This window comes from Lithobates pipiens, unplaced genomic scaffold, assembly GCF_037356315.1.
Source record: "Lithobates pipiens isolate NorthernLeopardFrog02 unplaced genomic scaffold, aLitPip1_a1.2 Scaffold_8, whole genome shotgun sequence".
NCBI classification, from domain to species: domain Eukaryota; kingdom Metazoa; phylum Chordata; class Amphibia; order Anura; family Ranidae; genus Lithobates; species Lithobates pipiens.
The window spans coordinates 261279950-261295211 of record NW_027507903.1 but is presented as its reverse complement, the minus strand read 5'-3'; the positions used below and the strand labels follow the sequence as shown (position 1 = coordinate 261295211).

The 15262-nt window shown below is 44.4% G+C and overlaps 1 protein-coding gene across 1 annotated transcript in view; it reads right to left on the bottom strand.

Annotated features, from left to right (window-relative positions):
• Positions 1-15262, bottom strand: part of CEP290 (centrosomal protein 290) — a 338046-nt gene that overhangs the window by 52231 nt on the left and 270553 nt on the right. The window contains exon 46 of the mRNA XM_077471382.1: positions 14473-14637. Coding sequence (XP_077327508.1) covers positions 14473-14637 — 165 coding nt within the window. The remainder of the gene's footprint in view (positions 1-14472; positions 14638-15262) is intronic.

Here is a 15262-nt window from a genome sequence, read left to right as displayed (position 1 = left end):
ATGCAGTGTATAGGACGTCGTATTTTTCGTCCCGTCGTACGTGCTGTTCACGTCATCGCGCACGGTTTCAGCAAACTGTTCGTTCGTCGTGTGTGGGCATGTCCGTCCATGCTAATTTTGAGCGGACTGTTTGCTGAAACTGTTGGACGGACAAAGTTGGGCGAACAGTCCGCGCGTGTGTACGCGGCCTTACTTCCAGTTGTGTCTACAGAACAAGAAGTGATGAGAAAGCTCACAAATGGGACTCAGATTGCAAAAAACTAAAATAATACTAATATGAACCCTAAAATAGGCTGTAATCATTCTCCATGCTATCTAAATTTTAAAATGACTTTAGATATATTGGAAAAAAGGAGATCTATACAACACATGAAGCGTAAATAAAAGGTAGGTGAAATAGGCAAAAGAACCTTTCGATTCTCTTCAGAAATTCATGAGTTCAGACTTGCAAATACAGAAACCAATACAAAATATTTATTTGGCATTGACAAGTGAATGTTCTGGCAGGTTATCTTTACAAATCAGATGAATGATTCAGTGCCAAATGTGTGCTGAATCTTGGGTGAGACTGACGGTGCAAAGCAAGTGCAGAGATGCAATGCAACAAATACTGCATTCGCCTAAAGCTGGTTTCTTTTGTAAATCACCCCCTCTTGTGGCCAGTCTGTTGCAAATCTTTACAAAAAAAAAAATGAATAGATGGGTTTACAGATTTACAGTTCTCAAGAAAGAACATGTTGCAATTTACTTGGGAATAATTCAGATATTCCTCTTTTAACTGCCACACTGTAGTAAGGGTCAGTTCACACCACATGCAGTCCAGTGCGTTTTTTTGTGCATTGGCCCTTTGCAAACCAGTATATATTTGGTGGGTGTGATTTCTCCTCATATCAAGCATTGGTTGGAGAGAAAGATAAATGAACATTTTATTGACCACTGAAACGTACAATGTATACTTTGTGCAGTTCTCTGCTATTAGTCATTTACATCACATGTGCCAAATCCGGCCTGTCAGGCCATTTCATGCAGCTCTCGCATCCAGGACTTTTTTTCAGGTGAAACGTCGCAGAACTCTGTTCCGCCACCTCTGACTCTCACCGCCGCTCCCTGATCACCGCTATCACTTTACAAGGACAGCTTTCCTCTGGGCAGCACATGGCTCTCACAAATCCCTGCCTACCCTACACACACTCACGGTGGGGACAGATGCTGATGAATGATCTCCCTGCAAGTGAGAGAGGTGGAGCTGTCTACACTATCAGGAGGTAGGTAAGATGCAAGGAAGCTTTTGAGGTGGGGGGGGGGGGTGAAATGAGGGCAATGGAGAGAGATGTTGGAAGAAGTGGGGGATGGGGGAGAGTGGTGCAGAGGTCAGAGCCAAAGAGGAGGGGTGGCACTAAGCATGTGAAAGAGAGCTAAGCTCTGCACTCAGCATAGTTCACCCCTAAGACCTGCACTCTGTGCCTGTCACCCCAGTAAAATGAATGGGCTGCCATAACACAGCATACCTTAATGCAACACATAGTCAAAATGAATGGACTGCTGTGGCAAAGCATACCTTACCCGCTTGCCAACTGCCTTATAGCACAGTTACTGCTACAGTATCTCACAAAAGTGAGTCCACCCCTCACATTTTTGCAAATATTTTCTTACATCTTTTCATGTGACAACACTGAAGAAATTACACTTTGTTACAATGTAAAGTAGTGAGCGTACAGCTTGTATAACAGTGTAAAATGTGTTGTCCCCTCAAAATAACACACAACCATTAATGTCTAAACCACTGGCAACAAAAGCGAGTACATCCCTAAGTTAAAATGTCCATTATTTTCCAGCATTGCCTTAAACCTCTTGGGCATGGAGTTCACCAGAGCTTCACTGGTTGCCACTGGAGTCCTCTTCCACTCCTCCATGACATCATCATGGAGCTGATGGATGTTAGAGACCTTGCGCTTCTCCGCCTTCCGTTTGAAGATGCCCCACAGATGCTCAATCGGGTTTAGGTCTGGAGTAATGCTTGGCCAGTCCATCACCTTTACCCTGCGCTTCTTTAGCAAGGCAGTGGTCTTTGCGGTCCTTATGTCGGAATACTGCCCTGTGGCCCAGTCTCCGAAGGGAGGAGATCATGTTCTGCATCCGTATGTCACAGTACATATTGGAATTCATGGTTCCCTCAATGAACTGTAGCTCCGCAGTGCCGGCAGCACTTATGTAGCCCCAGACCATGACACTCCCACCACCATGCTTTACTGTAGGCAAGACACCATAGGAACCAAATAAATTGACCTTGGTCTCATCAGACCACAGGACATGGTTCCAGTAATCCAGGGGTCAGCAACCTTTTTCCACTTAAGGGCTGGATTCAATGTATGTGAATGCATGTAGGGCCGCATTCAACTGCTATTAAGATAATAATAATCCTAACATAGTAATAATAACAGTACAGGTTTACCTAACTTTAAGGTGCTTCACTAATGCAAAGCCAGTTCACCCTGGGGGAGCATGTGGCTTGGGATTTAGATTTCACTGCCCCCTCCCCCATCCTGGCACTCAAGGGTGGCTGACGCCAGCCCTGCCAGCCAGCATGGTCTAGAGATGGGGGCCCTGTCCCTTGGGGAGATGGGGGCCTAGTCCCCAGGGGAGATGGGGGCCTTGTCCCCAAGTGAGAAGGGATCCCTATCCCTAGAGGAGATGGGGTCCCTGTCCCCAGGTGTGATGGTGTCCCTAATAGAGTCCCCTGATTGCACTGTCCTCTGTCCCCCTTCACATCACTTCCATAGTGTCCTCTGGCCAATCTCCCCATATCAAGTTTCCTGTGCCCCCCAAGGCAGTGTTCTCTGTCCCTACACTTTCACTGTAGTGTACTCTGCCCCCATAATGTTATCTGTCCTCTGCCCCCATAATGTCATCTCCCCTTTGCTCCCCTGCACCCCACCAACACAAAAACACACACTGTGTAGGTAGAACTCTCCTACCTTACAAAGCAGAGAGTGATTGGGATTACAGGGCTGGATGGAGGCGGGAACTGCTGAAGTTAACTTTTTACATCAACAGGCTGGTGATTAGTTGCTAGGATCACCTGGCAACCAATCACCTGCTGTGTAATGAAAAAAGTTAACATCAGCGGTTTCCGCCCCAATTCAGCCCTGTGATACCAACCACTCGCTGCTGTCCAATGAAGGAAACAGCGGTGAACATGCCCACGGGCCGGGCACGGGCACTGACCGGCCAGGCAATTAGAGGTGACAGGCTGGGTACAGCCCACGGGTTGCCGACTCCAGCAATAATCCATGTCCTTAGTCTACTTGTCTTCAAACGGTTTGTGAGTTTTCTTGTGTATAATCTTTAGAACAGACTTCCTTCTGGGATGACATGTAGCCAATTTGATGCAGTGTGCGGTGTACTGGCAGGCTGACCCCCCCCCAGCAACCTCTGCAGCAATGCTTGCAGCACTCATATGTCTATTTCCCAAAGACAACCTCTGGATATGACGCTGAGCATGTGCACTCAACTTCTTTGGTCGACCATAGCAAGGCCTGTTCTGACTGGAACCTGTCCTGTTAAACTGCTGTATGGTCTTTGCAACTGTGCTGCAGCTCATTTTCAGGGTCTTGGCAATCTTCTTATAGCCTAGGCCATCTTTATGTAGAGCAACAATTATTTTTTTGAAATTTTTGAAATTACAGTGACCATTATGAGAGCGTGAGAGCGATAACGCCACATTTAACACACCTGCTCCCCATTCACACCTGAGACCCTGTAACAATAACGAGTCACATGACACTGGGGAGGGAAAATTGCTAATTGGGCCCAATTTGGACATTTTCACTTAAAGGTGTACTCACTTTTGTTGCCAGCAGTTTAGACATTAATGGCTGCGTGTTGAGTTATTTTGAAGGGACAGCAAATTTACACTGTTATACAAGCTGTACACTCACTACTTTACATTGTAGCAAAGTGTAATTTCTTCAGTGTTGTCACATGAAAAGATAGAATAAAATAATTACAAAAATGTGAGGGGTGTATTCACTTTTGTCAGCTACTGTATATACATGATCCTGCACTTCCGGGTATTGGCCGCGATTGTGCGCCACAGCTGTGATTTTACACAGCGGGATCCGTGGACCTGATGTCCGCTGATTGTACGGTACACAGACAGAATGACAGTCTGCCCATGTAAAAAAGGCAGATTGCCGTTTTGTCAGTACAGAAGGCATGGATCTGTGTTTCTGTAAAGCAGGAATACAGATCTATGCCTTCCACTAGTAAAAGTACCTCCCCCACTACACTGAAACACCAGCTAGGCACACATTTAACCCTTTGTTCACCCCTGTTAACACCTTCCCAGCCAGTGTTATTAGTACAGTGATAGTGCATATTTTTAGTACTGATCACTGTAATAATGTCACTAGTCCCCAGTGTCAAAAGTGTCAGTTAGGTGCCTGACTTGTCCGCCGCAATATCGCGGTCCCGCTATAAGTCACTGACGCTATAGCTTTTGAACAAACCATTCAATATACGGTTATTGGGATTTTTAGCAGAATACATATTGGCCTAAACTGGTGAATATATATATATATATATATATATATATATATATATATATATATATATATATATACACACACACATATATTTTTTATTGGATGTTTTAGAGCAGAAAGTAAAAAAAAAAAAAAAGAAAAAAAAAATATTTTTTTTTCGTCATACTTACCTTACTTAAGCTAATTACCTTCTGGGTTATACTTCCTCTTCAGGTGAATGGACACTGGTAGACTAAAGGTCTTTAGACAGGAAGTGATCCCCTATATAATCCCTCCCATACAGGAAGTACTTTAGTTTTGTAGCGAGCACTGAATCTCCAAAAAGAAGGGAGGGACCTCCGAGTCCCATTATGTACTCAAAGAAGAGGATTTTACAGGTATGATGGAAAAATCCTATTTTCTTTTTCATACATCATGGGACACAGGCTAATATTCATTACCTGCTGGGACGTCCCAGCGCAATAGCCTGAGGGGAAAGAGACACCCTGCCAAACAATAGCCATCAGACCTTATACAGAAGCCCGCAGTACACTGCAGCCAATAGCTGAATCCTCGGCTGCTCGAACACCCACTTGATAAAATTTGGTGAACATATGCACTGAAGACCAGGTAGCAGCCTTACAATTCTGAGTCACAGATACCTGATGGCGAAAAGCCCAGGAGGTTCCTACACCCCTGGTAGAATGAGCTCTCACCCTAAAGGGAGGAGCTTTATGTTTCAGACCATAGGCCTGAATAACCAATTTACTGACCCAATTGGCAATGGAAGTTTTGAAAGCTGCCTGCCCTTTCTTGGGTTATTTTGGTAAAGCAAAAAAGGAGTCTGATCCTTGGATCTCCGCAGATCTAGACAAATAAACCTTGACTGCCCAGACAACTTTCAAAGAATGCAGTTGTTCTCTTCCGCTGAACTAGATTGAGAGAAAAAGGAAGTGAAAATAACATCCTCATTTAAATGAAGGGCCGACACCACTTTTGGCAAAAAGGATGGAACAGGTCGTAACACAACCCTGTCATGGTGAAGGATCATGTATGGTTCCCTGCAGGAAAGGGCCGCCAACTCAGACACCCTTCTAGCCGAGGTGATGGCTATCAGGAAGGCTAGTTTGCATGACAGCAAGTCTAATGGAATTGCCTTGGTAGGCTCAAATTGTTGTTTCTGTAACACAAACCGCACAAAGTTCAAGTCCCAAGGACACATAGGTGACCTAATGGGGAGAAGCAAGAGAGTTGCCCCCTGCATAAAGGTTAGGACCAGTGAATGGGAGGCTAAATGCCTTTGAAAGAATACTGATAGGGCCAAAACTTGACCTTTGATTGTACTCAAAGCCAATTTGATTTCCACAGCTGACTGTAGAAAAGAGAAAATTCTCCCAATCACGTATTTCCGAGGATGGCATTTTTTGGCTTCACAACAAGCAATATAAAAGTCTTCCAGACCTTATGATAGAACTTCCTAGTGACAGATTTTCTAGCATTCACTAGGGTAGACACCACTGGTCCTGAGATGCCACAGTCCTTTAACACCCTGGCTTCAATAGCCATGCTGTGAAATTTAGAGCTGTAAATCGGGGTGGAATATAGGACCTTGAGACAGTAGATTGGGGTGATGTGGAAGCGTCCATGGTTCGTCTATTGTCAGTCTCACAATCTCCAGGGACCAGGGCATCTGGGCCAGGTTGGTGTCACCAGAATGACAAACTCCCATTCTCTGAATCCTGTGCAACAAATGTGGAAGGAGAGGGATCAGAGGAAAAGCATAAACCAGGGGTTACTGGCTCCATGGAACTACCAGAGCATCTGCTCCAATTGCCATCTCTTGTTCGGGACACAAACTGCTGTAGCTTGTTGTTGAACCTGGATGCCAGGTAGGTCGATCTCTGGCCATCCCCAACATTGGCAAATTGCCTGAAACACCCCTGGGTGTAGGGACCATTCCCCTGGGCAGATCTTCTGGCGGCTGGGATAATCTGCCTTCCAGTTCTCTACTCCCGGGATATGGACTGCCCATAGAATCGGCAAAAGTCCCTCTGCCCAGGCTAGTATTGGTTCACCTTCTTCAGAGCTGAACGACTCCTTGGTGGTTTATATAGGCCACTGCAGTGGCATTTTTGGACTGAACCCTGATAGGGCAGCCCTGAAGCTCCACCGTCCAGGACCGTAGGGTCAGTCGTACTGCCCGTAATTCCAGGACGTTGATGGGCAGTATCTGTTCTGTCCTTGACCATTTCTCTTGAGCTGTGAGCCCTTCTAGGATTGCTCCTCAGCCTGAGAGACTGACATCTGTAGTCAGTACTCTCCAAGTTACTGGGAGGAAGGATTTTCCCTTTCGCAGGTTCTGATCCTGCAACCACCAGTTTAGTCTTAAGCGTGCCCAAGGAGATAAGGACATAGGATAATCCAGGGCTTGTCCTCTCCTGTTCCAAGCCAACAAGATGCTTTGTTGTAGAAGCCTGGAATGGAACTTGGCATAGGGCACCACCCCAAAGGAGGATACCATCCTCCTTAGTCTCATACAGAGCCGAATGGAGGGTTGCCTGGTGCCCCTTATCTGAAGCACCTGATCCTTCAGGGCACAGATCCTTGCGGGTGGCAAGAATACTCTTGATTGGACCGTATCTAGGATCATCGAATAAAAGCAGCATCCGGCAACTCCATAACATCAAGCGTATTTATTTTCAAGCCTTCACAGTGAGTACAGTCAGCAGCATGCTGCTGACTGTACTCACTGTGAAGGCTTGAAAATAAATATGCTTGATGTTATGGAGTTGCCGGCTGCTTCTTTTATTTGATGACTGTTTGTCTATTGGTGTGAGGGAGGACACCTCAGCTTGGACACCCTGACTGCAAACTTCCAAAGTAAAGCCTCATACACACGATCGGACTTTGTACACACTTTCCCGTGGACTTTTGTACAACGGGCGTTGGCCGTAAATTTGTATTGCAAACACACGATCGGACTTAGGCAACAAATACGAATGTACTGACGACACTTCAAAAGAGGACGTTAATTTACTCCAGCCCACCCTTTGGTCAACTTCTGTATTGTTGTCTGATCTTTTGCATTGGTTCTGAGCATGCGTGTTGTACAAAAGTCTGATGGTTTTGTGTACACATGATCGGACTCTGCTCCATTGGACTTATATTGTCAAAAAGTTTGTCCGCTCGCAAAGCCAACAAAAGTCTGATGAAAACCAAAACAGTTTGTCTGATGGAGCGTACACACGGTCAGATGTTGCCTTAAAACAGCTAATTTGTATGTTTGTTGTCAAAAAGCCTGATCGTGTGTACGGGCCTTAAGACTTTGTTTGCCACTGCTCTCAGTCATACAATCTTTGATCAAATCAGTATCTAGAATCAGACATAAATACTTTAGACTTTGAGCTGGTCTCAAGATTGACTTTTTGGTATTTATGATCCATTCTAAGCTTTCCAAATACTGCACTGTGCATGCTATGCTCTGTTCTAGAGCCTGTAGTGAGTGATCTCTGAGCAGCAGGTCGTCCAGATACCTGAGCAACAAGATCCCTTGGACTCTTAAAAGACCCAGTACTGGTGTCCCACGTCATCGTGTTGAGATCCTCTGAACGAGCGGGCGTTTGCAGCCGGCCGGCTATTTATGCTATTTTTAACTCCACAAATTTGTAAGTGTAACTTTTAAATTACCATATTAAATATTTCATATCAGTATTACGTTATGGGAAGTCCCTCTTTTTTCTACCTGTTCACTGGCTGCAGTGTTTTCCTATATCTGATATCCTGGACTCCCCCTGAAAAGGCCCTGGCTGGGTGCTTAGCCGCAAGCTTTCATTGCTTGCCTTTTGGTAAGCGTATCATTTTTACAGTGTCTAACACTCGGTGGTGGAAGATTGCACGTATACTAGACATCTTAGTTATTTACATCATTAGTGAGAGTGTTTATGAACTTTAATAGGTTGCTTGTTTGCCTCACATCTCTCAAGCTGCACGTTTGTATTTTTTGTCACTTTTTTTCACATTTTTGTCACTATATGTTTTTAATTATTTTTGCATTATTTTCAATTATATTTTGTCACCAATTTATTGGGTCATATTGAGGTATTCATATATTTTTTAACACTGGTTGCATACTAGTTGTTTCACTGTCAGCACAATTAACTTCTTTCTTTCTCCATTATGTGTGTGTATCTCATACATTAGTTGCTGCTTTTTAGTTTAGGATTTATTATTTTTTGTTAGCAGCGCGGTATTCTCCCCCTTTTTTTTTATCTTTGCACTGGTGCTAGGACCTTTGTGAACATCCAGGGAGCTGTAGCAAGTCTGAAGGGTAGAGCCACAAACTGAAAATTACGTTCCTCTACTGCAAATCTCAGGAACCTCTGATGAGGCTGAAAGATAGGGACGTGTAAATAAGTGTCCTTTATATCGATAGAGGCTAGAAAGTCTCCCATCTGGAGTGAGGCCACTACTGAGTGAACAGACTCCATCCGAAAGGACTGGATCAGTAGATACTGGTTCAGGGATCTTAAGTTCAAAATGGGCCTTGTGTCCCCGTAAACAGGTTTGAGTAAAACCCCATGCCTTTTTTTGGATACAGAAACCGCTACAATCACTCCTTGATGCACTAAATGATGTAGTGCCTGAAGCAATACGTTTCTTTTTGGAGTATCCAAGGGAATTCTGGATCTTAAAAACCTCTGAGGGGAAACCCCCCGCAACTCCAGCCTGTAACCGTAGGATATAGTTTTGGTGACCTACTCTGCACCCACTCGTCCTGAATTATTGTTCTCCAAAATGTCTGCAAAGCGCAGCAGCTTTCCCCCCACCTGATGGAGTGGGGGCATCCCCTCAAAAGGAGGGCTTGGCGTTGGGTTTAAAAGATATTTGGACCCAGGGCTTTTTCTGGCCCTGGCCTTGCGGCTTGCCCCTGTCCCTAGCACCCTGTTGGTGGTGGAACTGCCTTGGCGCTGAGACACTGGAGGAAGCAGTACCTGAGGTTTTAAACAAGGAACGCCTGGTACTTTTCTTCACAGGAAATAGAAAACTTTTCCCTCCGGAAATATTTTAGCTATATTTGTCCAAATAATCACCAAATAAATGTTTCCCATGAAAGGGGAAACCTGCCAATAACTTTTTGCAAGGAAGCTTGGCTGAGCAGTTTTTAAGCCACAAAAGTCTGCGCATATGTACAGACAAGAGAGTCAAGCGAGAAACCTGCTGTATTGAATCCTTTAAGGCGTCAACAGCAAAACACAGCACTCAAGGAATATCTGCCTTATTTTCAGGCAGATCATCCTCCCGGTTAGGCCTGTCAGGCCGACTGATCTGATCCTTTATGGACTGGCAGATACCAATTGCTGCAACAGCTGGCTGCATAGCTGAACTGGCCAAAGAAAAGGAAAACTTTAATAATAACTCAAATTTCTTGTCAACAGGGTCTTTCAAGCCCTGTGTGTTATCTACTGGACAAGTCAAGTTCTTGTTTAACCACTTCAATACAGGGCACTTTAGCCCCCTTCCTTCCCAGCCCAATTTTCAGCTTTCATCGCTTTAGCGCTTTCAGTGACAATTGCGCGGTCATGCTACACTGTACTCAAATTAATTTTTATCATTTTGTTTGCACAAATAGAGCTTTATTTTGGTGGTATTTATTCACGACTCCGTTTTTTATTTTTTGCGATATAAGCGCAAAAAAAGCGGAAATTTGGAAAAAAAACAATATTTTCTTTTTTCTATTTTAACCACTTCCCGACCAGCGCACAACGATGTACGTCGACAGCATGGCACGGGCAGGCATATTGGCGTACATGTACGTCCAATATTCGTTGCCGCCGTGCCATCGGGAGCGCGCCACCGGCGGCGCGCTCCCGCGCTGGTCGGGACCCCCGTGAGTCCGGTCGCGGGACCCGCGGACTCGATCACCGCGGGCATCCCCGCGATCGTCTCACGGAGCGGCCGAATGGAGGAAATGCTGTATAAACAACATTTTCCCATTCTGCCTAGCAACTAGTGACGCTGATCTCTGCTCCATGTGATTGGAGCAGAGATCAGTGTACACTAAATGAAAGCCCAACCCCCCCACAGTTAGTAACACACCCCTAGGAACACTTAACCCCTACACTGCCACCCACTGGTTAACCCCTTCACTGCCAGTGTCATTTACACAGGAATCACTGCATTTATATAGCAGTGATTACTGTATAAATGACAATGGTCCCAAAAATGTGTCAAAAATGTCCGATGGGTCCCCGACAATGTCGCAGTCACAATAAAAATCGCAGATCGCCGCCATTACTAGTAATAAAAAAAATAATAAAAAATTATTAATAAAAATGCTATAAAACTATCCCTATTTTGTAAACGCTATAACTTTTGCGCAAACCAATCAATAATCGCTTATTGCGATTTTTTTTACCAAAAATATGTAGAAGAATACGTATCGGCCTAAATTGAGGGAAAAAAATGTTTTTTTATATATTTTTGGGGGATATTTATTATAACAAAAAGTAAATAATAATGCGTTTTTTTCAAAATTGTCGCTCTATTTTTGTTTATAGCGCAAAAAATAAAAACCGCAGGGGTGATCAAATACCATCAAAAGAAAGCTCTATTTGTGGGAAAAAAAGGACGTCAATTTTGTTTGGGAGCCACGTCGCACGACCGCGCAATTGTCAGTTAAAGCGACGCAGTGCAGAATCGCAAAAAGTGGTCTGGTCTTTGACCAGCAAATTGGTCCGGTCTGAAAGTGGTTAAAAGAAATCCAATAAAATCTAATTTTGTCATAAATTTAAGCCAAAATGTATTCTGCTACATGTTTTTGGTAAAAAAAATTCCATTAAGTGTATAATAATTGGTTTGTGTGATCACGGACATATGTACGCAAATGATCATGTACATATGTGTGCAGGTGATCACGTACATATGTGTGCAGATAATCATTGGGACATGTGATTTTAGTGGGACATATGTGAGGGACATGTTTTTATTATTAGGGACATGTGTTTTTATTATTTGGGGACATGTATGTTTTGGGGACATGTGTGTTTTGGGGACATATGTGGGGACATTGTGTTTGTACTGTGTGGTGTGTTGTGTGTTTACACTAGACTGGTGATCAGTGAGTAAAAAGCTGTAAAAAACAGCTCATACTCACTGATCATCAGCCAGCTGCAGCGATCTGCTCTCCTCTCCTCAGCGATGACTTCTGTGTGAGGAGAGGAGGAGCCAATTGCCTAGCAACCGGCTGTTTGTTTACATCACATGACGGCCGTGATTGGAGACGGCCATCATGTGATCAGGATGGCCAATCACAGAGCCCTCCTGCCGATCTGAGATGTGCCGTGTCCGGGTGACACGAGCACATCGGGATTGCGCGGCTGCGCGGGCACGCGCGCGCGATCCCGCTCCTTCTGAAGGACGTTCAGGAACGTCCTATCAGAAGTAGACGGCTCCCACCCGGCCGTATATATGCATTGGCCGGGTGGGAAGTGGTTAAGGAAGAGACTGTTGCATCTACGGCTGGCATGCTCCACTTAAACTTTTCATCCATGGGATATAAAAGGGAAAACCTCTTTAGGAGGAAAAAAAATCCTGTCAGGATGTTCCCAATCAGCATACACTGCCTGTTCCAACAGATGGTGTAAGGGGAAAGCCTTTGTGGCCTCAGGGATCCCAAAGAGGACCAGGGAGGTTCAGTACCCTCTGCAAGAGGCAACTTAAAGGCAGAACGAACCATTTCGGTAAGAGTCAGGATCAAAAGCCTCTGTAACCGAGAGGCAGACATCAACTGGATATCTTCTTGTCCAGATTGCTCGGAAACAGACTCATCCACCAGGCCATCCACAGAATCCTGAGCTTTAAGCTCTTCTCCATCCTCAACCTATTCTTGCTCCAGACTAGGAGGATCTGGGGAGGGGGATCTGTTACGCTTCTTGCCACCCTGCGGGATGGAGGCAATCATGCCTGCAATCCTGTGCTCTAACCCGGCTAGGGCTGAGGGCAGTTTATCTTTAGTAATAAAGGGTGAAGCAGCAGAGTTAAATATAGGCACAATCCCAGATAGACGCAGCGGCTCAGATTGCCCAGAGGCCTCTGGTCCTTCAGGGGATACAACACTAGGGATACGACTTGGTTCATCCGGAACTACTGATGACATAGGTGTGTCTTTCACCTGTAGTGTTAGTCTCTCTCCTCTTTTTTGAAGACATTTACTAGCCACAAAAAGGGAGAACCTGGGTGTAGTATCAACACACCTCAGAAGGGATACCCTTTAATAGGGCTCACCAAGCCCCTATGCAACAATCCTGCTAAGCACCTTTACCTTGCCAAGCAACACCTGGTGATCCACGTGACCCAGGCAAGGAGAAATGAACTGCTGCAAATGCCTGGTTCGAAGACTGCTCTGTGTCCCACAGCTGCCTTCTGAAAGGCCCGTATGCATGGCATATACAGCTTGAATAAGCTGGCTGTGCCCAGGATGTTCTGTGCATGTGTGCGCACGCACGTGCTTGATCCCGGCAAATGGGCGTGGCTGTAATCACGTATGACACAAATCTTCCTGTGCCCAGATAAAGGCTACAGTGTATGTGTGGCGGAGCCACGTGCGCCATGGCCGCCAAACTGCTGAACCCAGCAGTGCTCTTGCGAACGCATGTGCGCCTTGCCGAACCAAGGTGAAATGGGGCACCATCATGTGCCATAATACAGGTAAAAAACAGCCAGACTCAAGCAAAAACTCCCCCATATGGTCACCACACACAGGTGTCCAGCCTCTAGCTAGCTTGACTGATTGTTACAATCACTAGGACACCCCACAATATTAAATAAATGGGTTTCACTTACCCATCCAGGCACAGGGCAGCTTAGAATCTAAGAGCCCAATCTTCACCCTTCATGGTGGGTTCCTGTCACTTGAGGACCTTCAAGGACTGGGTACTCTTTTCATGTTTAGGGTCGACAATCTTGGACCTGTACCGCACCCTGCACGAATATGCCTTAGCGTTGCGGTGTCCGGGATTTCACTTCGCAGGGTCCAGTGCCCCAAGGCCGCATTACAGGCAAAACCTTGCAGGATCTTGAGTCTTCTTTGCGAGGCTTGGGTACCATTTATCTAAGCATATAAAGCCTGTGTCAAATGGATCCAATTGGTCAATCCCTTGATTCATTTAAGAACTGTTTGTGGGACTAAAGACGTGGAGCTCAGAGAGCTCAAACAACCGTGCCACCCATCTTGCAGACACTGGTAAAAAACTGAAGTATTTCCTGTATGAGAGGGGTTATATAAAGTATCACTTCCTGTCTAAAGACCTTTAGACTACCAGTGTCCAGTGTCCATTCACCTGGAGATGAAGTATAACCCAGCAGGTAATGAATATTAGACTAACTCTGTGTCCCATGATGTATGAAAAATAAGTATATATATTTTTTCTAAATTGACAGTCGTTTTTTGTTTATAGCGCAAAAAATAAAAACCGCAGAGGTGATCAAATACCACCAAAAGAATGCTCTATTTGTGGGAAAAAAGGATGTGCATTTTATTAGAGTACAGTGTCGTACAACAATGGTCAGTTAAAGTAACGCAGTGCCATATCGCAAAAATGGCCTGGCCAGGATGGGGGGATGGGGGGAGTAAATCTTCTGGAGGTGAAGTGATTTTTGCCACGTTGTGAATGAGCCCTAAATGCAAGATATATTGGAGGAGCCTCATCTTTTATGTAGAGGCCAAAAAAGCCAATCTAAAACAATGACAAAACAGATTAAGCCATCTTTCCTCCTCTACATTCAAATCTATTGTGAAATACTGAAACTGTGCATTAGTATGAGAAAATAGACTAGCTGCATGTTGGACAGCTAGGTCAAATGTGTTGTTTTCTAGCTGCTGAATATTGTATCTTGGCAGCATATTGGCAGACACAAGACCAAAGCCACAAGAAAACAAAAAGGCTGATACCTTTAGTCTTTCATTTTCCAATTCGAGATTGGATAATTTTTCATTTGTCACAACACCTGGGGCCTTCTTTAGGTCCTCATTCTCTTTCTGCACTCTTTCCACGACTCGTTTCATCAGACCAATAGTCTTCTCCAGCTCTGGTATAGTCTTTCCACTTCTTCCAGACTTCAGGTATTCATAAATGATGCACAGAAAAAAGTAAATAGTTTAATAAAACGATTTCCATGAAAACAAGAGTGAAATGCTTCTGCTAGCACAAGATTTACAAGCGGGTTTCATTCAGCATGTCTCATATAAAATAATAAATAAAAAGGAGAAAAGCCATACACCAAGAGTACAATAATTACTTTCCATAATGTGCAGCAAAGACATGATTTACCAAGATAAATCAGAACAATGAACAATTCCAGCTACTGGCCAGATTAAGGTGCCTGAGAGCCTTAGCAACCAACATTTATAATATATTAGGGAGAATTTATATAGCTACATGCAGGGATATTTATGTCATGTAAATTAGTCAAAGTTGGCAAAATGTAGTAGAAAGACTGACAACTTCATTATTGTTCCTATAACAATTGTATAATCACCTAAATTGCTTGAATGTAGCTGAATATTTGTCAAATGTGTTATTAAACTTCTGACACAGTTATTGAATCAAGGAATTAAAATATCCATTATGGGTAATTATCCCCCTGCATCAGAATACTACTGCACAATAACTTAAGTGAGCCAAAAGGGGAAAAAAAAAATCCAAAGGTTGGCATTATTTGGGCATTTTAACTTTTTCTTG